Source organism: Hyaloscypha bicolor (assembly GCF_002865645.1).
Source record: "Hyaloscypha bicolor E unplaced genomic scaffold K444scaffold_136, whole genome shotgun sequence".
NCBI lineage: Eukaryota > Fungi > Ascomycota > Leotiomycetes > Helotiales > Hyaloscyphaceae > Hyaloscypha > Hyaloscypha bicolor.
The window spans coordinates 1,639,252-1,664,568 of NW_020194638.1; the positions used below are offsets into that span (position 1 = coordinate 1,639,252).

At 51.0% G+C, this 25,317-nt stretch overlaps 11 protein-coding genes across 11 annotated transcripts; 5 read left to right on the forward strand and 6 right to left on the reverse strand.

Annotated features, from left to right (window-relative positions):
• Nucleotides 1–483: 483 nt before the first annotated feature.
• On the reverse strand, nt 484–2,956 carry K444DRAFT_598776 (UPF0016-domain-containing protein). The gene is made up of 3 exons (XM_024878550.1): nt 1,850–2,956; nt 893–1,799; nt 484–843 (listed from the first exon to the last, which is right to left on the reverse strand). The coding sequence occupies exons 1-3, from the start codon at nt 2,477–2,479 to the stop codon at nt 770–772; spliced, it is 1,611 nt and encodes a 536-aa protein (XP_024731148.1). The 5' UTR covers nt 2,480–2,956; the 3' UTR covers nt 484–769.
• A 150-nt stretch (nt 2,957–3,106) lies between these two features.
• Nucleotides 3,107–6,181, forward strand: K444DRAFT_570927 (uncharacterized protein). The gene is made up of 4 exons (XM_024877290.1): nt 3,107–3,463; nt 3,518–4,739; nt 4,865–5,857; nt 5,911–6,181. Exons 1-4 carry the CDS (start codon nt 3,178–3,180, stop codon nt 6,005–6,007), a joined length of 2,598 nt encoding a protein of 865 aa, XP_024731149.1. The 5' UTR covers nt 3,107–3,177; the 3' UTR covers nt 6,008–6,181.
• Nucleotides 6,182–6,331: 150 nt separating this feature from the next.
• Nucleotides 6,332–8,084, forward strand: K444DRAFT_618708 (uncharacterized protein). Its single transcript, XM_024881376.1, has 3 exons — nt 6,332–6,784; nt 6,839–6,956; nt 7,009–8,084. The coding sequence occupies exons 1-3, from the start codon at nt 6,686–6,688 to the stop codon at nt 7,908–7,910; spliced, it is 1,119 nt and encodes a 372-aa protein (XP_024731150.1). The 5' UTR covers nt 6,332–6,685; the 3' UTR covers nt 7,911–8,084.
• A 409-nt stretch (nt 8,085–8,493) lies between these two features.
• Nucleotides 8,494–11,232, reverse strand: K444DRAFT_539901 (uncharacterized protein; the record flags this gene model as incomplete). Its single annotated transcript, XM_024875670.1, has 2 exons — nt 8,494–8,842; nt 8,894–11,232. 2 exons carry the CDS (start codon nt 11,230–11,232, stop codon nt 8,494–8,496), a joined length of 2,688 nt encoding a protein of 895 aa, XP_024731151.1.
• A 1,596-nt stretch (nt 11,233–12,828) lies between these two features.
• K444DRAFT_699977 (aquaporin-like protein) lies at nt 12,829–13,692 on the forward strand (the record flags this gene model as incomplete). The annotated part of the gene is made up of 1 exon (XM_024888002.1): nt 12,829–13,692. A coding segment is annotated over one exon (378 nt), but the record flags the coding sequence as incomplete, so codon positions are not given.
• On the forward strand, nt 13,227–13,882 carry K444DRAFT_618710 (uncharacterized protein). Its single transcript, XM_024881377.1, has one exon. It carries the CDS (start codon nt 13,392–13,394, stop codon nt 13,656–13,658), a length of 267 nt encoding a protein of 88 aa, XP_024731153.1. The 5' UTR covers nt 13,227–13,391; the 3' UTR covers nt 13,659–13,882.
• Nucleotides 13,883–14,624: 742 nt separating this feature from the next.
• On the reverse strand, nt 14,625–15,529 carry K444DRAFT_699993 (uncharacterized protein). The gene is made up of 3 exons (XM_024888003.1): nt 15,363–15,529; nt 15,244–15,304; nt 14,625–15,189 (listed from the first exon to the last, which is right to left on the reverse strand). The coding sequence occupies exons 1-3, from the start codon at nt 15,406–15,408 to the stop codon at nt 14,937–14,939; spliced, it is 360 nt and encodes a 119-aa protein (XP_024731154.1). The 5' UTR covers nt 15,409–15,529; the 3' UTR covers nt 14,625–14,936.
• Nucleotides 15,530–19,520: 3,991 nt separating this feature from the next.
• On the reverse strand, nt 19,521–22,381 carry K444DRAFT_634999 (uncharacterized protein; the record flags this gene model as incomplete). Its single annotated transcript, XM_024883819.1, has 4 exons — nt 19,521–19,624; nt 19,674–20,277; nt 20,331–21,592; nt 21,715–22,381. 4 exons carry the CDS (start codon nt 22,379–22,381, stop codon nt 19,521–19,523), a joined length of 2,637 nt encoding a protein of 878 aa, XP_024731155.1.
• Nucleotides 21,995–23,525, reverse strand: K444DRAFT_139330 (uncharacterized protein). Its single transcript, XM_024870525.1, has one exon. It carries the CDS (start codon nt 23,204–23,206, stop codon nt 22,415–22,417), a length of 792 nt encoding a protein of 263 aa, XP_024731156.1. The 5' UTR covers nt 23,207–23,525; the 3' UTR covers nt 21,995–22,414.
• Nucleotides 23,048–24,488, reverse strand: K444DRAFT_139380 (uncharacterized protein). Its single transcript, XM_024870526.1, has 4 exons — nt 24,242–24,488; nt 24,153–24,181; nt 23,642–24,089; nt 23,048–23,535 (listed from the first exon to the last, which is right to left on the reverse strand). Exons 1-4 carry the CDS (start codon nt 24,269–24,271, stop codon nt 23,230–23,232), a joined length of 813 nt encoding a protein of 270 aa, XP_024731157.1. The 5' UTR covers nt 24,272–24,488; the 3' UTR covers nt 23,048–23,229.
• A 188-nt stretch (nt 24,489–24,676) lies between these two features.
• On the forward strand, nt 24,677–25,315 carry K444DRAFT_540546 (sorting nexin-3; the record flags this gene model as incomplete). Its single annotated transcript, XM_024875722.1, has 3 exons — nt 24,677–24,754; nt 24,848–25,169; nt 25,287–25,315. The coding sequence occupies 3 exons, from the start codon at nt 24,677–24,679 to the stop codon at nt 25,313–25,315; spliced, it is 429 nt and encodes a 142-aa protein (XP_024731158.1).
• Nucleotides 25,316–25,317: the final 2 nt, after the last annotated feature.

The window sequence follows — 25,317 nt, forward strand, 5'->3', positions numbered from 1 at the left end:
GGGGGTAGAATTCGTAAGGGAGGGCGGAGAGTAAGCGTGTGGTCTGACGAGCGTATTCCTGAAGATCGAATATCTGCGAGGAGCTCCGGGAGTGTGGGGTTCTTCTGTATACGAAATGCCGTACAACGCAGGCAATTGAGCTCGTGATACACCCAAACTTCCCGGACAAAAGTCACCGAGGTTGCAGTTGCAGGTAAGGGGAGGTTTTAAGAGTGAAGGATTGGGAATTGGAAAACTTGGGTTGTGCTTGTGCTTGATGATGCATGGGGATTTCTAAGCTGGGAAGTTTGGGAACAATGATGGTGCCCGAGATGGCCCCGTAAATGCGAGCAGTGCTTTCCTGACACGAATTTATCCGGGGCAATGGGCAATGCACGTCACTTGCGCTTGATTGGATTGGGCGTTTTTCTGTATCTCCGGTAAGGCTAGCAATTTGTCCAGAGTTTGTCCAGAGATCTGTGATATGAGATTCATAGTCGAAATGCGAGTTGTGGTGTTCTGGTCAAGCATATGATATCTGTAAGTCTCCAGATGATCTAACTAATCTTGCCTATTGACTCCACTTATGCCCCAGTCCACATGTACAGTGATCCCACATCCTGTAAAGCTCCAACAAAGGAAACCTTTTCGCTGGCACCAATACCCAACCCTTATTTGTGTCTTAGACCCACCAGGATACAACAGAAATGCAAGTATATTAGAGAAAATGAGCCCGCGGTGGCGAAGAATCGGAACTTTTCTATGTTATAGTACAACACACAAGTATCGCTCAGGCGTAGTAGAACGCTTCTACGAGGTAGATGACCCCGAAAATTAGGAAAGCTATCGCACCCCCTAATGTTACTGTGTAGCGTTAGATTATGCTTCCGCGGTGAAGTGCGTGGATACTTACCAACTCTTAAGCTCACTTTTCCAGCAATTGCCCGCCCGCCAATGACTGCGACACCTGTACATACAGCATGGCCACTTACTGCTCCACCTGTGACCCACCAGTAGTCCTGTCCGGCAGCCATTGCGATTGTCGCAATTTGACTGCGATCCCCCCACTCTCCCAAAAAGGTCATCACAAATGTCTGCACCCAGGCGGGAGAGAGCAGTAGGGAGAGGAGATTGTTGAGACCGATCATGATCCCTGTCAAATTCGATCGTCTGGGAGAGGGTGAGCGTTCAGGCGATGAAGATGGACTCCGAGGCGGGGATGGTAATCTTGAGCCAGACCTCGACTTTCTTGTACTTGTTCGTCCAAGTCCCATCTCAAGGGCGTAAGGGGAGATTGACGACCTTCGTCGTCCTTGCTGGCGTGCCAGGTGCTCCTTCTCCTCTAACTCTTGCTCAACCTCCTGCATTTCCGCAGTTACTCCTTCGTCCGGACTCATTGCCAACCCCTCTCGTAGCATACGCGCGCCGAACACGAGAAACAGGGCCGCAGCCAGGAAATTGGTAAATCGTTTTGGGATTAATGTCGGGACTGCGTGGCCGAGAACTGCAGACAGGATCGTCATAGCAATCAATGCTGAGAAAGCGGCTGAGAAGACAAGAAGTCTATCGTGCTTCATAGCCATGAGGGCAGCGATTAAGAACGTTTTGTCGCCAATCTCGGAGAAGAGAATCATGGTGAGTGAAAGAATATATGAATGGAAAGGCTGAATGAGGCCCTCGGCACTTTCGTCCTCTGGTAAATTGTATTTGGGTGAAGATTTCGTGGTATCTGGCTTTGAAATGTCTAAGTGATCTTTGTTCGCAGAGTTCGGGAGAGGATGTGGAAGATTATTAGGCTTGTTTGGGAGATCGTTTGGTTTCTGTTGCGCAAGTTAGCCCAGTTCAATATATAGTGTTCTAGCAAGCCAACCTCGAGCCCGCCAATATCATCGTCGTCGTCGTCGGTGTCCTTCGCTTTGGTCTTTTCGCTCTTCAAGTTGGCCTGTTCGCTCACAGGCATCGGTGGTGCTTCTTTTGGCGAGTCGGGCTTCTTCTCTAGCTTCTCCCCGGTTTGGCCTTCCTTTGCTTTACGAGCTTTGTCCTTCTCGCTCACTCCTCCCTCGGTGCCGGTCGTGCCCTGTTTTGGCAACTCTCGATTTGGATCGTCCATAACCCCGTCATTGACTGGAGGTATCTTCCCTCCATCCGGTGCTTTCAGGTCTGCATGTTCCTCCTTCCCCAACACTAGCTCTCCATCCTCAGAGGTTGTCTTGGGTTTGTCCTTGGATTTCTTGGAATCCTTCTCGGAGCCGACGAAAGGGCCAGCATGCGGTTTGCCATCCTTGCCATCTACTGGCGCATCCTTTGTCCCTATATCGTACTTTGACTTAGTATTCAGGTCAACAATGGGCGATGAATTCGTTTCTATTTTTGTGTCTCGAGGTTGTGTAGCTTTGGAGAGAGTCGATTTGGTGCCGTCTTGGGCAGCAGCAACAAGCACTGTAGCCAGCGACGGTAAAAGAAGGAGGAGGAGCGGTGAGGGCCGCCTTCTGAACTTCATTGTCGTATATATTCAGTTCTGCCTCCTTGATCGACGAGTGCGACGGTTTGGTGTGGCCAAATCTCACGAGGGAGACGAAGCAATGATGAGGGCACAGGACTCAATGACGTGGCTCCTTGAAACTGTACTCGAAACTCGATGCCCAGATCTCCGCAATTGAGAGCAAAGACTGTCAAGATTGTGCCAGAGGAGGATAGGAAGCGCTGGAATGGGACGGATTATTTTGCACGAGTTGAAATGTCGAAGGGGGTAAAGAGCTAGTCCGTCATTCAGGTTCGCTGGGGTAGGGATTCAGTTTCTAGGCCCTCATGCGTTGACAAGGGGGGCGCCGAAAAGGGGCCAGCTGCGGCCACGAATATTGGACAAGGACAAGGTGAAGGCGAACGAACCAATCTAAAAAGCAACATTGCCCATATCGGGAGAATTGTGATCGGTGAAATCCAGGTTTGCTGAGTAATTCCGGTTGTGCAAGAGCTTTCCAAATTCCATCCGTGGCTTCTAGATTTGGCGTGGACCGCTAAGGTACAGTACCCTCTGCCCCACCGAACGCGGATCACGTGCTGCGGTGTTTGCTTCAGGCGAAATGTGGGGAAGTCGCATACGTAACAAAACATCGCTTCGGATCGCGTCAAAACAAGCAACCGCATGCAGACTTTGAGACGACAATCTATTGACGCCTATCTCTAAGCTCCTTCGAAATGGCACGAATATCAGCTCGCTCATCCGCGACTCGCGATCTGGCATCGTCACCACCAAAACAATCCAATGATCGTCAATCGAGAAGCCCCGTCGGTCGCAGAACAAGATCAACCCGGAGCCGGAGTGCAGACCTAGGTGAAAGCGATATACCAACGAGTGCAAGACGGGGAGGCAAAAGAGGTGCCAGACAAGTCAGCGTGGAAAGCATTGAGAGCAATACAAGTGCGGCGTCAAGCCGGGGTGGCCGCACGAGGAAGGTGACTCGCGCAGCTGCTGGAGCTCGAGGTCTAAGCTCTGCCTCTTGAATCCTCCCTTGCAATTGGCTAACCTCTAATTTAGACTTGTCCATGGTCGCTGAAGATCGAGAAGAGAATGAGGACAATGAAGACGAAGACGAAGATGATGATGAAGCACACCAAGGCACCAGGCGAGCCCAACGTTCCCACTCTCCTGGTGGCATGTCTCAAATATCAGGAACCACGGCTATCTCTTCATTTTCTGCTAGGACATCACATTCTCAGGGCGAGATTGTGGCTCTTGATCCAATGGTAGCGGAAATGCTTCCAGATTTGTGGAACGATTCCTATAGGATCATGAATCTACTTGCACCAGCGGACGCCTCCGAAGAGCAAGTGGAATCAATTGTAAGAGAATTGAAGGTTTCGGGTTCAAGGCTGGCAAAGCTTTTGAGGCAAAATGAGAAAAGATTTGCGGTCACCCGGGAACATTACGGAAACGAGCCTTATATCAAGACGGCCTTGATTTTCCAAAGATTGCTTGGTAGTCCGGACCCCGCAGAAACCAGCTCTCGACCAGATGCGATCATTCAGGTCGCAAATCTTGCCACGCTAGTGAAAGACTTTTTGGTTATGGAAAAGGAAAGTCAAAGTTCGCAGAGCATCCTCGGGGGACTTGATAGCTATTTCCCGCAGGTGTTCATTACCAAATTCGAAAACAATATACAGTCTGGGAACAGTACTTTACTGGATGAGAGCTTTGAATTAGCCCTGGATATTCGCACGCAGTTAACAATCGTTGCACTTGGATTTCAAAAGGAGCAGGAATCATGGGATCCAGACCAAATATTGCTCGCGACTTTCTATGATCCCCCTCAACATCGAAGCCCCCCCCTATCCGACTTTGAGGATACCATCAGAAATGGGCAGCCAAAGGATCTCATGGGTGCTAGCTTAGAACTGACTGACGATCAAACGGTTGAAGTCCTTCAACGAGTAAGAGATATTCGTTCTGCTTTTCGTCAAAGCAATGATGCAATTGAGCTAGGCGATCTAGTTGATTTTGATCAACTCGGAGAAAATTTCTCCTGGGTCAAATTCCTCACGGATCTCGTACATTGGAGTCGAATGCGGTTGGATGAGATTTCCGAAGGCATCAAGCAACAAGGTGGCGTGACAATTATCACGCAAGCTTTTATAGAAGCCATCAAAAATAACGACAGTCAAGTCGACATCAACTTCGATCCACCACCACCATCATCGGTCGTAGCACCTCGCCGGCTTCAACCTGCTGCGGAAATTATGCCAGGCGCTTCGGGACAAAGGTATGAATTCGATCTTAAGATTTTATAATCATCCGTCCTTACTTTACTCTGGGATGTTGGGGCATCGCAAGGCTCCAAGCACCGAAGTCAAGTATCTTCTTGTCTAACTTTGCTAACTCACACAGTCTTTACAACGGTGACCGAGGCATGGTCAGGTTGCTCGAGAAGTTTAAACGCACAAGTTCTTCAAACGACGGTCCTGCCCCAATCCAGCAGAAGGCCACTGTTGCCTCATCATCTGCTCCTCAACCAAAATCTAAAGAACAAGGAGCCTCTCGAGCCAAGGCATCAAAAACTGCTCAAGAAGTATCTCCGGATGACCTTGACAACAATGACGTGGATGGTGGATTTGAAGAACAACCTCGTTCTACCGAAGAATATGCCCAAATTTGGGTTGGCTATAGCAATGAAAGAAACAAGGAGAACCGCCCTGCGCCGAAACGTCGCCTGGTCGATCGCCAACCCGGTGCTCGACAAATGCAATGGGAAGATAGTCAGGACAATACGCCGGGTCCGTCGACCAACAAAAGGAAATACCAAGAATCTGTTGGAGAAGAAAATGAAGACGAACGACGAGAAGAGGAAGAGGAAGAGGAAGAGGAAGAGGAACCAAGTGAAGACGAAGGGTTTCAAGAGGACCACAGAGTCCCCGATCCTGCTAGACGAGCAGCAGCGCCGATAGCTCGGCGGCAACCCCCGGTGCAAGATGCACCATCACCTCCAGAACGACGAGAAATTGAACGCCCTGGGAATAACACAGACCGTGAAGTTGTCCGCAAACGACAGCAACGAGCAGAATCGGCGGCGAGGGCTAATACGAGACGTGAAGTTGTCAATGAAGAAGATAATGATGAAGATGACGAGGCTTACCCTCCACCAACGTTCCCCCAGGCTTCTCTTGTTGCCAAGCTGAACGTCGCTCATTCTCGGTCGAGGATGGAAAGAGAGCCCCAAAGGCGAGTACCGTGGTCAGAAGCAGATTCCCAACGCTTGATTGACGGGATAGAACAATTTGGTTGCAGCTGGAGTCTGATCGCCAAGAACATTGACTTCGACCATCCTCGAGATCAGGTCGCGTTGAAGGACAAAGCCCGGAACATGAAGGTCACCTTCTTAAAGTGAGTGCGATCCTGCAGACCATGGACTGAACGCACGGCTAACTTAAAGCTAGAGCGGGTATTGTCCTTCCTCTAAATCTTGAGAATGTGCCACTAGGGAAGAAGGAAATTGACGTTGTCAGAAGAGTCTTCCCTAACTATGAGCCATGAACATAGTTTTTGCAGGGCGTTGGGGCTGGCTTTTTGAACGGATTTGATACCCATCTTGCGACCCAGGGGAGTTGAAGGCAATCGGTTGTTTTAGGTCGAATTGTATATATATCAACAGGGCGAATCGCATTTAACACTTTCATATAGTTATTCCACCAGGTCGTGGGAAACAATAGATCCTTTTTCTGGTTTTCCCATCCCAGATCTCTCATTTCAAGGTTACCCTGCGATTCCAGCCAATCGGCAACCATCCCCACCTCTGAAGCCTGCTGCAGGGACGCGCTAAATGCGTGAAAGCTTGTCTTCGTCATCAACTCGCTTTCTCGGGCATGCTGAAGCCCCATTTACTACCATCGGTACATCGCTCCCTTGCGACACGTTCGCCACGAACAGTATGGGTGGTCTAACTGAGTCCAGCACTACCAACGTGGACTCCGAATTGCATGCACGAACCGGCTCTGCATGATCTGCCTTTAGCTCCCGTGCTCCCCCGAGTCATTCTCATACCTCTTCCCGAGCCTCTCCAAATACCGAACAAATCCATGAGCTTCCAGGTTTGGTAGACTAGACGTTCGGACCCGACATTACCAAGAGGTTCACGCCGCATGCCAGGCAGACAACGCGTCTTGGCACGTACGAATGGGGAAACCGGAGACGTCAGTCACTTGGGGGAAGATGATGAGCGGAGCGGAGAAAGGGGAGCTTCTCCATGTCCGAGTAGAGGACGTCAAGATTCCAAGATGGAAGGCTACGGGCTCGAGGACATATTACTGCAAGGTGCTTCCTCAATTTTCCGCAATCTCATGAACATACACTGATTTGACTCCCAAGATCATGGTGGCCCTCCTTCTCTTGATACTAGTATTGCAACATGCACTATCTGTTTTCGCACGAACACCACGAATCGCTCGCCAGGTAGCTGGAGTGCCCCAATATGTTCTGGATTATGGTACGCAATGACCACTCACTTCGTTCCGAGCGAGAGCCTTAATCCTCTACAGCACCCTTGGTTTGGCTCGACATCGGGGAAGAGTATTTCCCTTCCGACATGTATGCGCAAGTCACCAACACCCACCCGGAGATCAACTTGACCAGTATCGCCGATCCTCCTGCACCTCTCACGCTTCATAACCTCCATGTTCTCAACGATTATGGAAATGACGGCATGAATGTCTACCTCACGTCGAACATGGATGTCACTGAAGGTCCCAAATGGTTGGATGGTGTTGTGCCGGACTCCAGGGGAAAGACAAAAAGGGCCATCAGCTGCGCTATCATTGTTAACGACCACGGCTCTGGAAACCTTGACACCTTTTATATGTATTTCTATGCTTATAATCTCGGAAATACCGTACTCGGCCGTGAACTCGGAGACCACATCGGGGACTGGGAACATAACATGATCCGCTTCGAAGACGGCGTACCACAGGCCATCTGGTATAGTCAGCACGCAAATGGCCAGGCGTTTACGTACAAAGCCGTGGAAAAGGAAGGCTTGCGACCCATCACCTACTCCGCCGTCGGTAGCCATGCAAACTATGCCATAGTTGGGGCACATGACCACGCGATCCCCGACCTGAACCTCCCTGTCGGTTTCTTGCTTGACTTTACTAGTCAAGGAACGCTCTGGGACCCTACTCTCAGCACTTATTTCTACAATTACCAGGCGGAAACGGGCTCTTTCGAGTCCGTCAATGGAAGCCCATTAGGAGCCATGCATTTCAAGGGCAAGTGGGGAGATCAACAGTACCCCGATTCGGACCCCAAACAACCGCCTCCTTTCTTTGGATTCAGAAAATTTGTTGGCGGCCCATCGGGCCCCTGGGATAAGCAGTTGAACAGGACGAATGTCTGTCCCGAGACGGGAATCCCGTGTATCGTTAGGGACATCTTGGGACCTTGAAGGATCGCATGAGCGCGTTCCATATATACATAGATTGGATACATACGAGACATGGTTCAAGGAGTTTTGGCTTTAGGTGTAAGAACGGATTCGTTTGATCATCAGGGGTTCTGGACTGGCTGGGGGGACGGTTGGCATGGGCTACGGAACCTGTATTTATGGGTTAGGACGGTTCGATAGATTGGTATTGATGAGAATCGACACACGGTCTCTTGCATAGTCTTCGCCTTCGTTGTACTCGTACTGTTTTGAGACTTCACACTGACCCGCAAATGAACGTTCATGGGAGGCAGGTACCCCGTCACGGGGCGTTGATTCATGCTCGATTCTTCCACACTTGTGCTCTCATATGAAGATGGCGATCTCAAGACTCTGACAATTCAAAAGCGTTCTCCTCTACGAGACAATATGGTATCCTCACGACTATGCTTACAACCGCAACTCGAGATAGCGGCGAGACAACTGACGATAAAAAAAATGTAAACGAGTGGTATGCGCCTTCGCTGTGCACCGATCCGATCCGCCCTCCCAAACCCTCCCTATACACCCAAGCAGAAAGCTCTCCGGTAACAGTAAAAAAAGTCTATCGGTCTCGATCTTCTTGAGGTGGCCTTGGACTTCGTGATGTTGATCCAAGACTGCTGGCCAGTAGACCTCTCCAACTTCCTGTTCGGTCCGTTCTTTGTGGACGGTTGGGTGTTGGAGAAACAATGCCTTGTTCTACATCCTCCTCATCAAGAGTGCCATCGATAGGGAGTGCAGAGGTTGAAGAGTTATTTACTGTCTCAGCTGCTTGGGCCTGGATATCGTCGTCACTGTCATCATGATACGGTTCGTAGCGAGGACTCGATGGGGAGCCCCGGGCAAGAGAACGAACGACGTCGCCTTTGCATATGGGGCAAGTCCTCCGTCGAGTGGTTAGCCACGGTGTACTGCAAGTTTGTTAGTAAGGTACCAAAGCAACAGGCTGAGATCCAACTTACATGCAATCAACATGGAACTCGTGACCACAAGGCAGACTCATCACCCGACTGACCCCATCGACATACTCTTCAAGACAAACGACGCACTCCACTTGTTTGTTCATGTGCTTTCTCCACTCACTCGATTCGCTCGCATTCTTCTCGTGCTCTGGAGGTCGAGGTGTTTGTGATGGTATTTGCAGGGGGTGTGAATTGACGCGAATTAAATCTCCAGGCTCTGGTATTCCCGTCGTCGTTCTGGATCGTGGTCGTGGTCTCATAGGAGATGAGCTTTGAAGGAGCGGGGTTGTGACAGATGAGCTTGTCGGGCTTGGTAATCTAGGAGATTGGTTTCCAGGTGACTGAATGGTCTGGTAAGTCCTCACTGGGAGTCTTTCGACGACAGACTTCGGTGCTCTCCATCGGCGTCTTCGGATACGAGATCGAATCAGGAGCAGAGCATAGACTATCGTTAGAGTGACCAAAGGGCTCACTACTAACACCAATAGTGTGTCGAGGAAAGGGCTTGCACCACTCGTAGGTGTTAGAGTAACCCACAATCCCTCATACTCATCATCGCCATCCCCCTCATTATCATCAAGAGAGACGTTGTCTTCGGCCTCACTCGAGGTGCTTGTCACAAATTCCACGTCTTCCTCATCATCGCCGAAAATGGTTGTAAGAAGTCCTTTCGATTTGGTTCCAGATGTAGTCACACCTTTCAAGTCGTCCTTTTTTGAAGACTTGTCATCTGGTGGCGAACTCTTTGTGTTGTACTCCCCACTTCCTGGGGTAATGCTACCGCCACGAAGAGGAGGCACGTGCTCGGGAACTTCTTGGAGAGCTCCTCCAGCAGTCTTCTTCCCCGGCGAAGTCGGCCGAGGAGAAGAATTCTTGGTACCATCTGATTTCCCATCTGCCTTTATTGCGGATCCTTTGGCATTCGTGTCGGCATCTTTGCTCCCTGAAGATCCTACAAGATCAGGATCTCTCCAATCTTGAACACCAATTACAAAATCATCCCCATTGGCTGGTTTAGACTTGCCCTTTTGCGACGTCTTCTTGCTGGAATCTGCTTTCTTGTTTGGCTTCGTCGATATCTTCTCAGACCCAGGTCCATGCTCATCCTTCCAATCATCAACTAGAACCCAATCTAATTGCCCGCTACTCGGTGGTCGGCTGCTCTCTGACTTTGAACCCCCTCTGTTCGGACCAAAAAAAAGAGACTTAAACCACCCTGGTCTTTCTGTGGTGATCCCTGACGGTTTCTCTTCTGTTCTAGTTGATGTCTTCTTCCGCGCCTTAGACGTGGCTGTTGCTTTGGTGGCTGGGGCTGTGACTGTAAAGGTAGGCTGAGAATCATGCTTCTTCTTTGCCTTCTTTGGCTTGTCTGTATGTTGGACCTTCAAAGCTGGCTTTCCATTTTCATCAATGATGTCTTCGATAAAGCTTCCTGGGCCGATCAGAGAAGATAAAAGATGTGCTGTAGTCCACGATGTGAAAACAGCTGGTATCGTCACATTCGATGTGTCTCCTCGGGCGTACATCTGCACCAATCCTTCACCCTTTATGTTGTCGCCGACAATGAGAGCAATTGCCCCCCGGCGCTGTGCCCACTTGACTTTTTCCAGAAAGCCACAGCCACCGCGACTCAAAAGCACGACTTTCCCGGAAATCTCTGCCCCTTCTTGTATTGACTGAATGTCCGCGTGGTCCGCTCTCGAATCCGTAGGTTTGTCTGTCGACTTCGATACGGTTGAGTCGGGCAAGGGATGGTGAAGGTAGTCATCAGTACCATCGTCCGCAGAAGGCTTTGAATTGTCTTCTATCGCTCCCTTCTCCGGCACTGCAGCCCGGTCATCGAAGGGGCCATCTTCACCCCTTTTGTGTAATTTCGACCTTGCTGTAATCGTCGCAGACTTACCATCCCCGGATTTTCCTCCTTCAGATATCGCAGCGCCAGATTTTGCATCGCTCTCCACCCACCCTGGCACATCACTGCAGCCTAACTCGCCCTCGGCCCCTGCGGCGACTGCACCTTGTCGAAGGCTATCATCTCCAAATCCACTCCCTATCCACACTTGTCCCTTAAGTCCAGCTGTTGGCAAATACGGCCCAAATGCAGCCGGCCGAGCTAGAAAAGCGGTAGTGTTATCGTGTGTCAAGGTGATGACGGCATTCGGTGGGAAGAGAGAGAAGGGCGCTCGAAAGGCGAAGAGTGCTTGTAGGCCCGTCTTCGGTGCCGCTGGCGCTGTTGTCGTAATGGTGTGAGGGGGGTGCGAGGATCGTAGGGACAGGAATGTCAAGAATACCGTGGTCAGGAAGAAGGCCACGGCTATGATGATTCTTGGGGGGCGCATGTTGTAAGGAGAGATGGAAATGCCGCAGCAGGCCCCTAATCAGCTCTGCGGCTGCAAAACGCAAAGATGGCGCGCATCCGATGTTCGGGGCAGGAGTGCTCTGTACAAGTAGTGTTGGGACACGAGCGGACGCAATCGTGGAATTGTGTGAACAGGAGGGCCGTCGTCTGAGGTAGAAGTCATGAACGGGGAGGTAGGGGTTGTCTGTGGCTCGAGCGGACTGGGGGTGTGGCTTGGGAACAAGTCATCAAGTCATGGATAAGAGCAAGCAGTTTTGAATAACCAACACGTCAGGATATTCTGGCAAAAAAGCAAGTGCAGGCCCAACAACCAGTTTTCCTCTGCTGAAAGATTAAATGTCAGAAATCTCCAGACGTACCTCACTTCCATTGTCCAGTTTCGTCCCAGCTGGAGCCAAAGGAGCCTGGAAAGCTTGTTTCTGGATCACGTGAGACCGCGTCTTCCTTGTGATGAAGAGCTGATAGTTGGGTTGAACCATTCTGACATGTGTATCGGAGAGCCATTGTGGCTGTTTTGTCAAGGGATTGCTTTTCTATTTCGGTTGGAATTCATTGGTATCACGAGGCTGCGGTTTGCGGGTCTCACTACCTCGCGTCGCTACAGATGTCCAAGGTTCCAGAACATGTCAGTTCACTCAGCACGGCATGAACATCGCCAGATAAATTAGCAGCAGATCTTGTCCTGCCAAATTACACGTGCGCTGCGGCCTCGACTCGAGAACTGGCGTCTCGGATTTTCAGGCGGCTACTATGTGGCCGAGAGCTTTCAAGTGAAGTGAAGAGTGACAAACTCCTATCGATTTACTCTCCGACGTCAATAGTCTGGACGCTCTGGCGAGTGGCGGGTCTTTGAGCATGATAACATGTGCATGCCTACCTCTTCCGCCACCGATGTGATGACCTCTTTTCGAAGTTTGGCAGTCTTCAGTCGTCAAGTCTCTCCTCTCCCGTGCGGATCGCCAGATCTGAGCAGGGACTTTATTCCTCTTGCCAATGAAACACAACAGCCCCGGGAATCACCCTATGCTAAAAAAAGCTTCAATCCCTAAGTAGGAGTTTTGGTGCGCTGCAGGAAATCTAATCTTCGATTGGGCTGCAGCCGGGTAAGGAGCTACCACCCGCCATGACCTAAATAGAGGCGAATGTGAATCGCGAAGCAGTCGAGGGCGAGATTTGCTCAAACCTGCCTCTCTTCAAGCACCAGCTACTACTTCAAGGAGTTACTGCTGCCACAACCCGTCATGACTTTCCCCTAGTGTTCCATCTTTGTCTCTTCTGAGCCTTCGTATTACTACATATTCAGGGACACGGCGATGACATTGTTGCTCCTCCTTCTCCTACCAAAGTTAAGTCATCGATGCCTATAATACTCCCTGTTATTGGCTCCTCTCTATCCTCTCACTTGATTGCTTTTTCTTCTCGCCAACAGCTCAGGTGAGCCCCTTTCAACCTACAAGATGAATATCAACGCGTCTTCTGATAAACCTGGATTCGTCCTCCCATTCTTCCACGAGGACACCAAACGAAGAAGTGCCGGAGCAAGTTCTTTGAAATCAACCCGGCCGCCCCCCTTTGAGTGTGTCTTATCGGTGCGCTCCCTTATGTTCGAGGGTTATTTCTCACCATTGCCCAAATCCTCGGAGGCATTGCAGCTGCCGCCATACGTTCTGCCCTCTTCCCCGGTTTATTGACAGTCCGCACATATTTCGGTGGCGGCACACCCGTCATCCAAGGTCTATTCATCGAAATGTTCCTCTCAGCCGAACTGGTATTCACAATCTTCATGCTTGAAGGAGAGAAGCACAAAGGCATATTCATCGCTCCCGTCGGCATTTGTCTATCCCTCTTCATAGTAGAGCTCACAAGCGTCTACTTCACGGGAGGGTCCGTCAATCTAGCACGTTCCTTCGGCCCGTCCGCCGCGAGCCACAGGCTCCACTCATATCGCGGTTAGCCCCATCCTCGGCGAATTACTTGCACCCGGCTTCTACAAGTTCATCAAGATGCTCGAATACGAGACCGCGAATCCAAATCAAGATGCTTCCAGACCCATAAGGCGACCATTTCAACCCCGACGACCACGCAAGCAACCCTCGCACCTCCTTCGCGCCGGAAGACTATACCGACGCTGCTGCCAACATGGAAAATGGAAGACTTCACGGGACGCCAAGGGAATACGGTGCAGGAAGAAGACCATACGGTGAGAGCCCGGCGCCACCGCAACCGAATGATCAATTTGCCGGCTTGGCTGAGGGACGCATGCATGCTGATGAGATTGTAAACCTTACTTACAGTCTTGGAGGCGGTTCGGATCGCGCCTTAGCGTCGCCGGTTGGGAACCAGGTGCACAAATCTGCCATGAAGCCGGGATCGTTCAATATCAGTACAAATGGGAATGGGAATTGACATCGAGGGGAGAGGTCAGTGAGGAATAATACTTACGCAAATCGGTAGTTGAACCAGGGGTTACCTGATGATGAGGATTTTTATGAGAAGCATGGTGTTTGATGTGGAGGGTTGATTCGTGAATGGAGAGTGTTTGGAAATATGATGTTATGATGAGCATATACGAAAGCGTTGGAGTTGGTTTGTATATAGCAATGTATAATACAATACTATTTATAAAGACGACGTACATCTTTAATGGCCGTGTGAAATGATCTTGCTCGCGTGTTTCGCCATGGCCAATATTTTAGGGCTTCCTGGCCACAATCTCCATAGCCCAAATCAGGAAGTATTTCTGCCCCTTCTTGGGACACTTCCGCCCTGTTAATACTCGAAACCGAGGAAAGGCCCAGTCGCGGTGTCCGGGACGGCAAGCAGGCCCGGGATGAGAAAATACTGACAGTAAAATTTCGTTGACAACAATGCAGAAATGTCACCACTGCTGGCATACCGGTACTACTTTCTCACTGGATCGGAGATGGTCTCGCACCCAAAATGTTTTGATCTTCTGATCTCTAGGAGTCCTGCAAAGGGATGGGGACTTTCATCTGCTGACACTGTGGACGTCCTCTAACGGGTAGACCTCCTTGTTATGGACCTCTTCAATTAGCTTAGTCAAGTGTTTGACTTCTCGTCGTTATGGCAAACTTTCGTTTGAACGTGTCGTGAAACCTGTGCTTTATCACTTGTTATAACAGAATATCGGCGCTTGTCTTCATCGGATTTTCCTTTTATGATTGCTATGTTGAAGATCCAAGCTGCACACAATAGCACAGAATATACTATTTGAAAACAGGAAGCTAAGCGGCGTCTTGTTCAGCCGATTATGGTTGAGTGACCAGCTCAGAAGTGGCTGCTGGCATAGGTTTCCTGCCATATATAATGAAACTGCTGAGTATTAGCACCACCATCACCGAATGCCATTGGTAGTACGTACATCGGGATATATGCGTGTAGCCAATTCGAGTTGATATCATTCTTCACCTCCATCAGCAAGATCTCAACCTCCTGAGACGACATGCCGAGGCCTCTCGTCAGTACGGCAGCACTCCACCCATGCAACCCAGAACGCACATCTTCCCTACTCCTCCTACCAAGCATCTTCATCCGTGGTCTCTCGCCTAACTTCCAATCGGCCAAGTCAACTGCTTCTCAACGACATCCACGAAGCCGTCTTGCTCGAAGTACGACTTGTAATTTGGGACTTTTTCCAAAAGCCCCGCCGAGTGCATTTGCCGCCTATTTCGCAAGTCCCAGCCACCGTTCGAATGCTGTGCCTTTCATTGAATCGTCTATACATCGAAAAGGGATGACGACGCCTTGCACTTCGAAATAACCCCCTGAACGTAAGGCATTGAAAGCGGATTGGAAAACAGGTGCGTGGTCTTTAAAGCAGGTTGCTAGAGCCCGGTCATGGATGTAGTCAAAGGGATATGGGAAGGACCACTCGTCTTCTGCATCTTCTATTTCAAAGCGGCAATTGGGAGGAACACTGAGTCAAGTCAGCAGTGAGGAATTAATCGTGAAACAAATCTCGAAATCTCACTAAAGGGGCTGGATCGGACTCAAGTCCGTCCCGACGACGTTTGCTGATGGAAAAGTACTGGCTAGATAAATGAGTTAGAGGTGCGTGAAAGTCTATAGACGGAAAGTTCGCGGTGGTACCAAAATCAGTAGCCCACATTCCAGTCCCCACCGAAGGGACATGCATTCAGAGGGCAGTCCTCAAAAATTGTCTTTTCTAGCGGGATACATATATATATCAACACGGCGAAGATCACATCGGAGAGATAATTTTATCAGTAATGGTGTGTCCCATGTCGTCGTCGACAAGTAAGTGAGCCTCAGAATTCATGAAAAGCTGGCTAATGTTGTTTTTGCCAGTTTCCTCGGTGACTCACAACCCCAGACGCTCCATCATGTCGACCGCCTTTCCCTTCGAGCCAAAACACCATTAGCGCAAAAAGCACCACTTCGACTCCGAACAATGGATCTGAAAGTCTGTCCAGTGGGATGAAGACCGGAATTTGTGTTGGTATTGTGGGCGGGGATTATTTTGGTTATCCTGGCTGTCTGGGGAATTTCGTGTGTTTACGGGAAACGACGCTCGAGAGCAGGACGAGAGAGTCACCATCACGGGATGATAAAATTGGGAGAGTCGGATGACACTTCACCACATATGTTGGCACAATTAGCGGCCGTTGAATTCAAGAGAGAGATGAGCACGAATTCCCAGCACGAGTTGCCGCAGTTGGAAAGGAAGGGATCTCCTGTTGGGGTACCTGCTGGGCATTTCTTCCACCACGAAATAGGGGGGCACGTTTTGATGGATTGCTGTGGTCTTATGTTTGTATGATTTATTGAAAGATAAAATGACACCTTGGAATGGACGAAAGCGATCCATCCATCGCGCGAAAAAACTTGAACCAATAATCGTACTCGTACACCACCAACACACTGGAAAGAAATCCATCAACCAACCAACCAATCAACTACAAGTACACGCACAAGGCTTCGAGCCCCAAAAATGGAAAAGTAGACAAAAGCGAACCAGAATGCCAAAACGACCAGCCATGCAAATTCAGGAAGGGCGCGAGCCCTGGGGCAATTTTATTCTAGGTATCATAAACCAAAACACTCCGTTCCCATCCATCTATGCAAATCAATGCGATCCAACCAAAAAGAAACAAGAAATGGACTCTGACACAGCCACCGAGAAAGGTCGGAGCGGCGCAGAAAGGGCGCGAGGCTCGTGTAACGTGGGGGCGAGGCGATGAGGCTGAGGCAGCTGAGCGCAATGACGTGGTGACGTGCTGTTCGAGCCAAGCCAGGGGCTTGCTGGCAGAGAAGATTGATTGAAAATCAGGGGTGTGTGTCGCAAGAGTTCGTGATCTCGAGGGACAGTGGTGACGGTGATTGAAAGCCAGCAAGCCAGCAAGCAAGCAAGCAAGGCAGATTCGAGGCAGATTCGAGGCAAAAGACGAGACTGGTAATCGGGAGACGTGCGGACGGGTCTTATCGGGTCGAAAACGGGGTCAGGAAAGCCGGGAGGGAGGGGCTGTCATGCGACATTGGGACGGCGATGCGTGGCTCAATTGCTCGGCGCTTAAAGTATGACGGATTGTGCAAGTTTCGAGTGTACCTGGAAGGAGAACGTGTTAGTGAGTGAAGAAAAAGGGGGGGGGGCGAACAGGATCAGGTAGCGAAGCGGCCGCTTGGCTCCGAGTCGCCAAGGCAAACGCTGAGCCACCATTGGGCGGCAAGGCAAATACAAAATCAACCTAGGACTGACTCACCCAGGCAGAATATTGAGATTTGTTGATTTGTTGGGTTGGGCAGTGATGTCCTTGACTTCAGGACCCGTAGCCTGAAGGGGGGTGTTAGAGTTGTTTTGAGATTTTCGAAGATTTCTAGGTGTTGGAGCATACCCGTGTCTCTTTTGCCCTTATCCCCATCCGTACCCGTATCCTGCATGGTCTTGCCACACTTTCCACCGTAGACTGGAGAAAAGAATTTAGCATTGGTCTTCCAAAGGCAGAACATTGCAACAGAGTTGTTGCTGAAGGATTCTTCAAGGAAAGAGCATGGATTTGGAATTGGGGAGTCATACTAGGATCGCGGGTGCCAGGTTTCGGCTTGGGCTTGTCCCAAGCGAGGCAGGATGTTGTTGATGTTGGAATTTGCATGGTGAATGTGAATGTAAAACGACTTGAATGGAGGATGATGGTAGGTAACAGAGTTTGAATTGAGATCTGGATCTTTGTCTCACGTTGATTGACGAATATTCGTTGTGTGAAGAGGAGAATGCCTGGGAAGCAAGTCTTCCATAGATATATATATGTAGGCAACTGGAACTTACTGAAGGTACAACCGTTGACCAGCTGGGCGCGCCAGATGTGGCTATGTGCCCTGTCCCAGCGGCAGTCCTTGCAAGTGAGGTGCACATGGTGAATCAAACAAGCTTAACGCTGTTTAAAGTAAAGCCTTAAGGTCAGCCTCGCTGGCGCATATCATGGATTTTCAGGATGCCCAAAAGGGGCTCAGTGGTCGCCTAACAGACGGGGCCTCCTGGCCACTCGTGAGGATCTCGGTCGGCCAGGCCCCCCGTTTCGCCACCCGCTCGCTGCACATGCCTGGGGCCAAGGACTGATCCGACTGAGTCCTTTTGGCAATGCAATGCCGAAGCGTGAAGATCCACCGACCGATTGCAGATTTCACATTGGGACATGAACATTGGGCATTGGACATTGCACATTGCACATTGCGCCGCCACCACCACTGGGCGTGCAGGCCCCTGGTCGACTGAGTCCATGACTCCATGCGGCCATTGTTCTTTTGTTCTCTTCTCCTGTCCTCGGCTCACCAGACCATCCCTGGCCGACCCGAGATTTCGCAGGGCGAGCGAACGCCACCCACGCACGATCTTCAGACGCCTCCAGATCGAATCAAATCCCCAATCCGCTCCCCCCCCCCCCTCGAATTGTCGAATAACGGCGGCGAGCTGGGCCCACGGCCGTCCTGTTCGTCCGCATCAAGGTTATCATCATCAAGGTTATCATCATCAAGGTTATCATCATCAAGGTTGTCCCCTGACGGACCGTGGACGGGTCACGGGCGTGACGACGTCGAGGGTCCCCGTCGATCGGTGCGCCTGCTTTCAAGATAAGATAGGGTTGGTCGCTGGCTGGCCTGGCCCCCCCCCCTTCAACGCTCAACCTGCACCTGCAGCCACCTGGCGCCGCGGAACCGGTCATGCATTTTACTACTTTACAGCCGCTGTCGATCTCCGGAAGATTGGCGTCGTCGCATCGTAGGCATCAGGGACGTCATACCCATCCGTTGTCCGTGATCGCCGGTGAGGCCTCTCACACTCACGCTCCATGCGCTCCAGGCTTCAGGCTTCAGGCTTCAGCGAAACGAAACGAAACGAAACGAAACGCCCTTCGCTCCGTGTGGCCTGCGGTTCCAGGTTCGCCCCGTCGACTACGCTTGCAGCGCGCTCACCGGTCGAGCAACGCCCCCCCTCAAAGGACGACCCGGCCCCGAATAATATGGCGCATACAAAACTCTCCACTGAGTCATTTCGAGTTCCTGGCGGCAATAATCCGTTCACCGCGGCGAGTGTCCCCCTGTGCTCGTGTTCGCACCAAGCGATCGATCTCTGTAAGGCTGAAGAACGAAGATGGTCAAATTCGACAACTCGGTGAGAGAGAGAGCAGGCTGTGCCACCACAAGTGGCTTTGCTGTGCGGATGCGGGCGGGCCTCGCCACGCCTCCTACATCAGCGCCGCTTGCAGGGGCTTCGCTCCGTGGTGACAGCGTGCGTACCTGACAGTTTGACGTATGCGGGGAGGTGGGGAGGTGGTGACAGTTTCGCCATCCAACACACCAAGCATTGCCAATCCACTCTGGCCCAAGGCCCGCTGGGCCTGCTTGCGGAGTATTTGTACCGAGTAGGAGCCAGGGACGAGTGAGGCTTCAGCGTGCGTCATGACGATCTCGAGCCTTTATTACTGCCTTCAATACGAGAAGAGTCATACATAGTTTTGTTTTTGTTTTCCTTGCAGTCAAGAGTCATGGTTGGTTTTGTTTTTATGCAGCAATCGAGAAGAGTCATAAATTTTGGGTTTTCTGCCGTTTAAGTACACAGCTTCTACCAAGATCACCAACGTGTATAGAGAAGATCTGGTAAATACAGGAGAATAAGATCTCAAAAAGCTCTGTGGTATGTAATCGCTCCAATCCCAGCCCCAAAAGACAAGTCATAGTCATTCATAATCATCATAATGCCCATCAGATCCGAACTTTGGAGACTGGATCTTCTCAGCGACCCAAAAAGTCATCCAAGAATATGCACGCCAATCGCCCGTCGTCTGTGTATAATGACTCGGACTCCGGGTCGGATCTGTGCGAGCGGATTTCTTTTTCTGCGGGATGTTAGCCTTGAGCTCTCCGAATGATCTGAACCAATCTTACCGTAATCAACAACAATCGCCTGTAAATCCCAAACGAGGCCACTCACACTTCCGTCGACCGACGCCAGTTTCGATTTGCTTTGGAATGCCTCGGTGCCATCCCGAATCGGATTGCAGGCCTCCTTCCCGCCCTTTCGAGTCTTGAATTTCCAGTGAAAGATCTCCTTGCACCTTTCGAATAATTCCTTCTCTGTCAACGCAACCAGCGTTTGGAACTGCCTGCGCTCCGAGATTGGATCATGCCGTCGATGCGTGATGTTTGCTTCGCAGAAGTACCACGCGGCGCCCAAGATCTTGTCAGTAACGAGGATCATCATGAGGAAGACGCTAAAGGCGGTTGCCCATTCGTTGTCTTTGCTTGTGTGGTTGCTGGTTGACCACATCATGTTTCCCCAGTCCTTGAGTACTTTCAAGATTCGTTTTTCTTGCAGGAAGTAGAAGGCGAGTTTGATTTGTCGTTGCGCGCATCTTGGGGCGGATCCTTCCGGGTATATCTCTTGGAGTTGCTGTTGGACTTGGCTCTGGGACTCGTCGTCGAGGGTCAGGCTTCTTTCGAGGATGACGGCAGTTACGTGCATCTCGATGGCCTGACGGAGGAGGTCGGACTGGAAAAGGTCAGTAAGAATGCGATAGAATTGCGAATGGAAGTAAGAAATACTTCGTTGTCATTCTCGCGAGTGGCACCATAAAAGGAGCAGATCGCACGCAGAAGCTTCTCTGGGAGCTCTGAGCCCTGGTCGATATATCCACAGGGAACATACTCCATAATGTCATTCTGAACAATACTTCGAACGTACCGGGTATATTCGTTCTGCAGTTCGTCTACATCGGCCAGTGGAATTCCTAGGGGGGGGCTGTTCATCCGTTTAAACGTCGGCCGGGTGATCATTTCGTTAGTAGCTTCCGCTTGATGGTGGAAGCCCATCTCAGAATTGGGCCGTAGATCTAGAGTAACCACTTCAACGCCGATGGGGTCTTGATATCCCCAGCTCAAGCGAACAGGCATGAGTCGTTTGCCCCATCCAGTTGCATTGGCCGTCACAAAATTCTCAACGTTGGCCTTGGTGAAGTGTCCGTTGAGGTACTTGGGGATGAGCAAGGTTGTCAAGGACTCAAGCGGATCATTGAAGCAAGAGAAGAGACAGAATCGCCTCTTACCGGCAAGTCTTGCACACTGCTCACAAGGCTTACCAGGCGAACACGGAGAACATTTGGTCTTCGAAATGTGGCAAGCCCAGCAAGCTTTTGCCTCTCGCACATCCCTGGCCTGCCTTTTCTCCAGCTCGGTGAGACCTCTTTGACGACCACGTGGAAGTTTGACTTTAGGAGCATCTGGTCTGGAACTGAAGATATGCTGGTGCTCCATTTCATCCTGTGAAGGTGAAGGGGGGTGTGAGGCCGGAGACCCATGAGAATGTGGTGAGCCATGGGATGCTGCATACGCATCACTGTTCGCGTAGGAAGGGACGAGTGCCCAACTCCCATTCTCGCTCTCAGCACTGGGGGTGACTGCTTCCGGAGCAAGGGCCTTGTCAATTGGTTGACCAACGTCAAGGAATTCCTGCCTCTTCACGTGTGTGGCGTAATTAGGGCCGGGAGGTTGTTGGAAAGTGACAACACCGGGAGTCGCGTTGTACTGCAAGTTGCTGGCTTGATTTTGAGAATGCCATGGGATTGGGGGATTGATCGTAAGAGTTATCGGCTCTCCTAGTTGTGGGCTTGGGATCTGTTGTGGAACGAGGGTCGTTGACGGCGAGGGCCATTGGATTGTGTCCTCTGTATAAACTTCTCCATAATTGTGGTTCCACTCCGGCAGTTGAAAGAATTCATTATCGAGCGGCAAGTTTTCGATATACTGAGGAGAGCCCGGATTAACAGCACCTGGAGAAGGGGAATCAAACTTCTGTTTGTACCATTCGTCTAAGCAGTAATAATCAGTTTCGAAGATCTAGGGGAGGAATAGAGAGGTAGGACTTGGAAACACCAAACACGCAAGAAGATCGCTCAAAGGGGTAGGGAGAGCTGAATGAAGAGCGGTTTACCTGGTAGAGCCAGGCCAGTCATTGGATCGGTGGTCCCTGATGGGCCGAATGTCTGGTCAACGATAGGGAATACAAAGTCCTCCGAGTGCATCGAGGAGGTCGCCGTATCGGGAGTCGACAATCCCATGCTGCCATCCAAGCTCCCAAAGCTTCCGTGATGTAAGTCTGACATCTGCATATCCTCAAAGCCAGAAGTTAGGGGAGCATTCCCGGAAGGTAGTCCATCCCACATAAAGTCCTGGTCATACATTTGCGGCCGTCCACTGAGGGGGGAATGCGAATCGTTGCCATCAAACATTAGATGAGGAGACCTCGGTGGATTAGGACCTAACGTATAAGAGGAAAGAGAAAAGAATGAGTTCTCAATAGAACTAGGGCCTTGTTGATGAATTACATTGTCAAAATTCGAGTCCTGGTTTCCGGCGCCTGGCTTCGGAACGGGGAAGTAATTATCGACATATCCCAGATTGGCGGTCTGGACTGCCGGAGGCTGATATCGCTCATTGTGCTGCGCTGAATCTCTGGGCGACGATGCTGGACTGGGGATGCGACGAGTTGAGTAGCCGGGAGCAGTGTGATAGACAACCTTGGACTCCCTCCTCCTCCACGCGCGCCTGGTGTTGCCAGGCCATTCTGGCCCGGCGTGCGGACTCGTGCCTTCCTTCATCTCATCCTCAGGACTGCAAGTTCAGCGTCGCACTCAAAGCAGTGTCGTGGGCATCGCGGGGCGGCAAGTTGAGCTGGACCTGGACCTGATCTGATCTGATCTGATCTGACCGCCCACCATGGTTTGGAGGATCCTTATGAAGTGCTCGCCCACCTTCTTGGAGGTGTGCGAAGTGCTCTTGCGGCTCTGCGAGCTTCGCTGGCACTCCTCAGGCCGCAAGCAGTGAAATGCCCGCGGCGATGCTGGGGGCAGGGCGGCGGTCATTGGTGGGGCAGGCTCGGCTAGCCTACTCGGTGTTCCAAAGGGGCATAGCCCGGCCGTAACCAGCACTACACGGCCAGCGTGCTTCGAAGACCGAGTATGGCCGTGTGAGAGTGACGCGCGAATGGGGTGCGGCCGTGGGTTCCGCGGTACATGCAGCGGGGGGGTTTTGTGTATCGAAGAGACGAAGGGTTGGACTGACGTGCAGCGCGAGATGCACTCATGATTCGCGCCGGGGCTTGAAGTGCTGCTCTGCCCCACTGTACAGGGCTGAGTGCAGGCCACAAGCGACTCCCGTCGCGGGAGGGGGATGGAGGGGAAGCACGTGGGGTTTGTGTTACGAGATATCTTCAAGATGCTCATTTGCAGAAGGCATGACGAACGGAAGTCCTGTATCTGTTTACCGATTAGGTGGCAGTGATATACCAGGAATATAAAGGAGAAACCAAGGAGAACTCTCTCTTTTCGCATTTTACCCTCCGTAATAGGTGCAAATGCCCCCAACAGAACTTGATTAAATCCACCACCAGCCCCAGGCTCCAACAATATGCACCAGATCCCCATGTCTTCACATTGTGAGCAGAAATTCAGTGCCTGTGACTCTCTCCATCATCGCGCCACTCGTTCCCGCTATCCAGTAGTGATGATTGCACAACTCGGGGGCCTTCCTCATGATGCTCAGAACTGGCTTCTAGTGCCCGAGGCGAGAACCCTTCACTGGGCTCGTCTTGGTACGTTTCCGCTCCAATACCCTCTTCGATCAGTCTTCTCATATTTGCTCTATTATCACCTTCGGGCTCCTCTGCAGCTTGATTTCTGAACTGGTTGAAAAGACGGACCCATTTTGAGTGAGTCCAAGAGGAGCCGCTAAGGAGAGCGATGACTGAAATCACCTGTATCCAAGCTATCAGCTCTGCCTTGCGAAGACCGCGATCATGGTGGTCATACTTTCAGTACAAACACAACCACAGCCACCAGTAACAGTAGGCCCGCATTTACCTGCTCTGCTTTCCTCCAAGCTTTCAAGCAACTTTTGGTGTAATGAAAGATATCCTGACATGGTGAAGGTTTCCCCCAAGGGAAGGCGTTGTCCTTGACTGTTTTGAATCCGCAGCACTTGAAGCTGTCCTGGATTGCCCTTACAGCATCGCCGTCATCGGCCACAACCAGCTTCATCCACCTATCGCGAAGACCACAAACCAACGCATCCGGTGGCAGAATGTGAGTCAATGCGAGAGTTGTAACCACTGTCTCGTAGATGAGCTGGAACCCGATAACGGCAATCAGGGGTATGGTGAGTCGGTTCTGCTCATTCCTCGAGGATCGCTGGATCAAGCTGTACACGACTATTGTCGAGAAACCGGTCAAGAGCGGTAGGACGACCGTGAAGAGCGCAAGAGATTGTGGGATAGGTAGGGATAGGAATTTGATCTGTGAGTAAGCGAAGCTACATTGTTCAAGTTAGCTGTGATTGAGACAATGAATCTTTCGAACTTCGACGGTTGCTCACCCTGCCACGCCTGTCAACAATAGAAGCAACTAGATGTATTAGCTGAAGTAACAAGAGCCGCAGATCGCAGGGCTCACGAGCGGGCCGACCAGCAGAGCGACTTTTACAAACGTCGTCATCTCAAAGAACGTTGAATCAATAAATAATTATCGCAGAGCTGCTATGCCACTTGACCATGCAAAAACCACAAATGCAAAGACGTAGGAGAACGCAAGTCGTGCAGATAACTGTACCACCGTGATTTCATCCCAAGTAGGCAGAAAATGGGACGATCGCGAGGAGAACCTTGAAATGATCCCAAAGGCACGTGATCTCAAAGCTGCCCCGCGCCTCTCAAAGAAGAAAGTGCTTTGGCATTCAGTGACTTCCTCGTATCACAGCGTTCCTTTTTTCTGAGACCTGCTCTATCACGCGACCTTTCAACAATCTTCCAAATTCACGGTTGAAGCTTCTCCCCTCAATATACAAGACAAGGACACGGATTGCAAGAAGGACAAGGCTCGCGCCACCAAGGAACCGCAACGATGCAGGCAATGCCAGATTCGCGCCAGCAGAGCTTCGAAGAGATCTATGGCCCGCCAGAGAACTTCCTCGAAATTGAGGTGAGCTCCCAATCCCCAAGCCCTGCACCGAACCGCAGACTTCCTCACCTCTCCCTCGGTCCCAATAACAACACCGACTAACACCCGCCTCAGGTGAAGAACCCGCGCACCCACGGCATGGGCCGCAACATGTACACCGACTACGAGATCGTGTGCAGAACCAACATCCCCGCCTTCAAGCTCCACCACAGTGTTGTGCGCCGACGTTACTCAGACTTTGAGTACTTCCGCGACATTCTGGAGAGAGAGAGCGCTCGTGTTACGATCCCACCGCTGCCTGGGAAGGTGTTTACGAACCGGTTTAGTGATGATGTTATTGAGCATAGACGGGAGGGTCTTCAGCGGTTTCTGCAGATTGTTGTAGGACATCCACTTTTGCAGACGGGAAGCAAGGTCCTGGCGGGTTTCGTTCAAGGTGAGTTTGGTCTTTCTTGTCTCGAGAGCCCAGAGCGTGAAGCTCTTGATCTTGGATAGAGCAGAAGGGCATGCGATGGCATTGAAAGAGTAACTTTACTAACAAGCTCTTTCGCAGATCCCAATTGGGACCGTAATGCATGGTGAAG

Excerpts from the sequence above, each read along its gene's own strand:
- K444DRAFT_618710 (XM_024881377.1), top strand. The coding sequence starts at position 13,392 with ATGGAAAATGGAAGACTTCACGGGACGCCAAGGGAATACGGTGCAGGA.
- K444DRAFT_598776 (XM_024878550.1), bottom strand. The coding sequence starts at position 2,479 with ATGAAGTTCAGAAGGCGGCCCTCACCGCTCCTCCTCCTTCTTTTACCG. Across the intron at positions 1,800-1,849 it reads ATGATATTGGCGGGCTCGAG|AAACCAAACGATCTCCCAAA; the intron begins GTTGGCTTGCTA and ends CTTGCGCAACAG. Across the intron at positions 844-892 it reads AAAAGTGAGCTTAAGAGTTG|TAACATTAGGGGGTGCGATA; the intron begins GTAAGTATCCAC and ends AACGCTACACAG.
- K444DRAFT_618708 (XM_024881376.1), top strand. The coding sequence starts at position 6,686 with ATGAGCGGAGCGGAGAAAGGGGAGCTTCTCCATGTCCGAGTAGAGGAC. Across the intron at positions 6,785-6,838 it reads CGAGGACATATTACTGCAAG|ATCATGGTGGCCCTCCTTCT; the intron begins GTGCTTCCTCAA and ends TTGACTCCCAAG. Across the intron at positions 6,957-7,008 it reads CCAATATGTTCTGGATTATG|CACCCTTGGTTTGGCTCGAC; the intron begins GTACGCAATGAC and ends AATCCTCTACAG.
- K444DRAFT_139380 (XM_024870526.1), bottom strand. The coding sequence starts at position 24,271 with ATGACGACGTTTGTAAAAGTCGCTCTGCTG. Across the intron at positions 24,182-24,241 it reads TTGTAAAAGTCGCTCTGCTG|TTGCTTCTATTGTTGACAGG; the intron begins GTCGGCCCGCTC and ends TAATACATCTAG. Across the intron at positions 24,090-24,152 it reads TTGTTGACAGGCGTGGCAGG|CTTCGCTTACTCACAGATCA; the intron begins GTGAGCAACCGT and ends TGAACAATGTAG.
- K444DRAFT_570927 (XM_024877290.1), top strand. The coding sequence starts at position 3,178 with ATGGCACGAATATCAGCTCGCTCATCCGCGACTCGCGATCTGGCATCG. Across the intron at positions 4,740-4,864 it reads CCAGGCGCTTCGGGACAAAG|TCTTTACAACGGTGACCGAG; the intron begins GTATGAATTCGA and ends TAACTCACACAG. Across the intron at positions 5,858-5,910 it reads ATGAAGGTCACCTTCTTAAA|AGCGGGTATTGTCCTTCCTC; the intron begins GTGAGTGCGATC and ends ACTTAAAGCTAG.
- K444DRAFT_699993 (XM_024888003.1), bottom strand. The coding sequence starts at position 15,408 with ATGCATGTCCCTTCGGTGGGGACTGGAATGTGGGCTACTGATTTTG. Across the intron at positions 15,305-15,362 it reads AATGTGGGCTACTGATTTTG|CCAGTACTTTTCCATCAGCA; the intron begins GTACCACCGCGA and ends TCATTTATCTAG. Across the intron at positions 15,190-15,243 it reads AGTCCGATCCAGCCCCTTTA|TGTTCCTCCCAATTGCCGCT; the intron begins GTGAGATTTCGA and ends GACTTGACTCAG.
- K444DRAFT_139330 (XM_024870525.1), bottom strand. The coding sequence starts at position 23,206 with ATGGGGATCTGGTGCATATTGTTGGAGCCTGGGGCTGGTGGTGGATTT.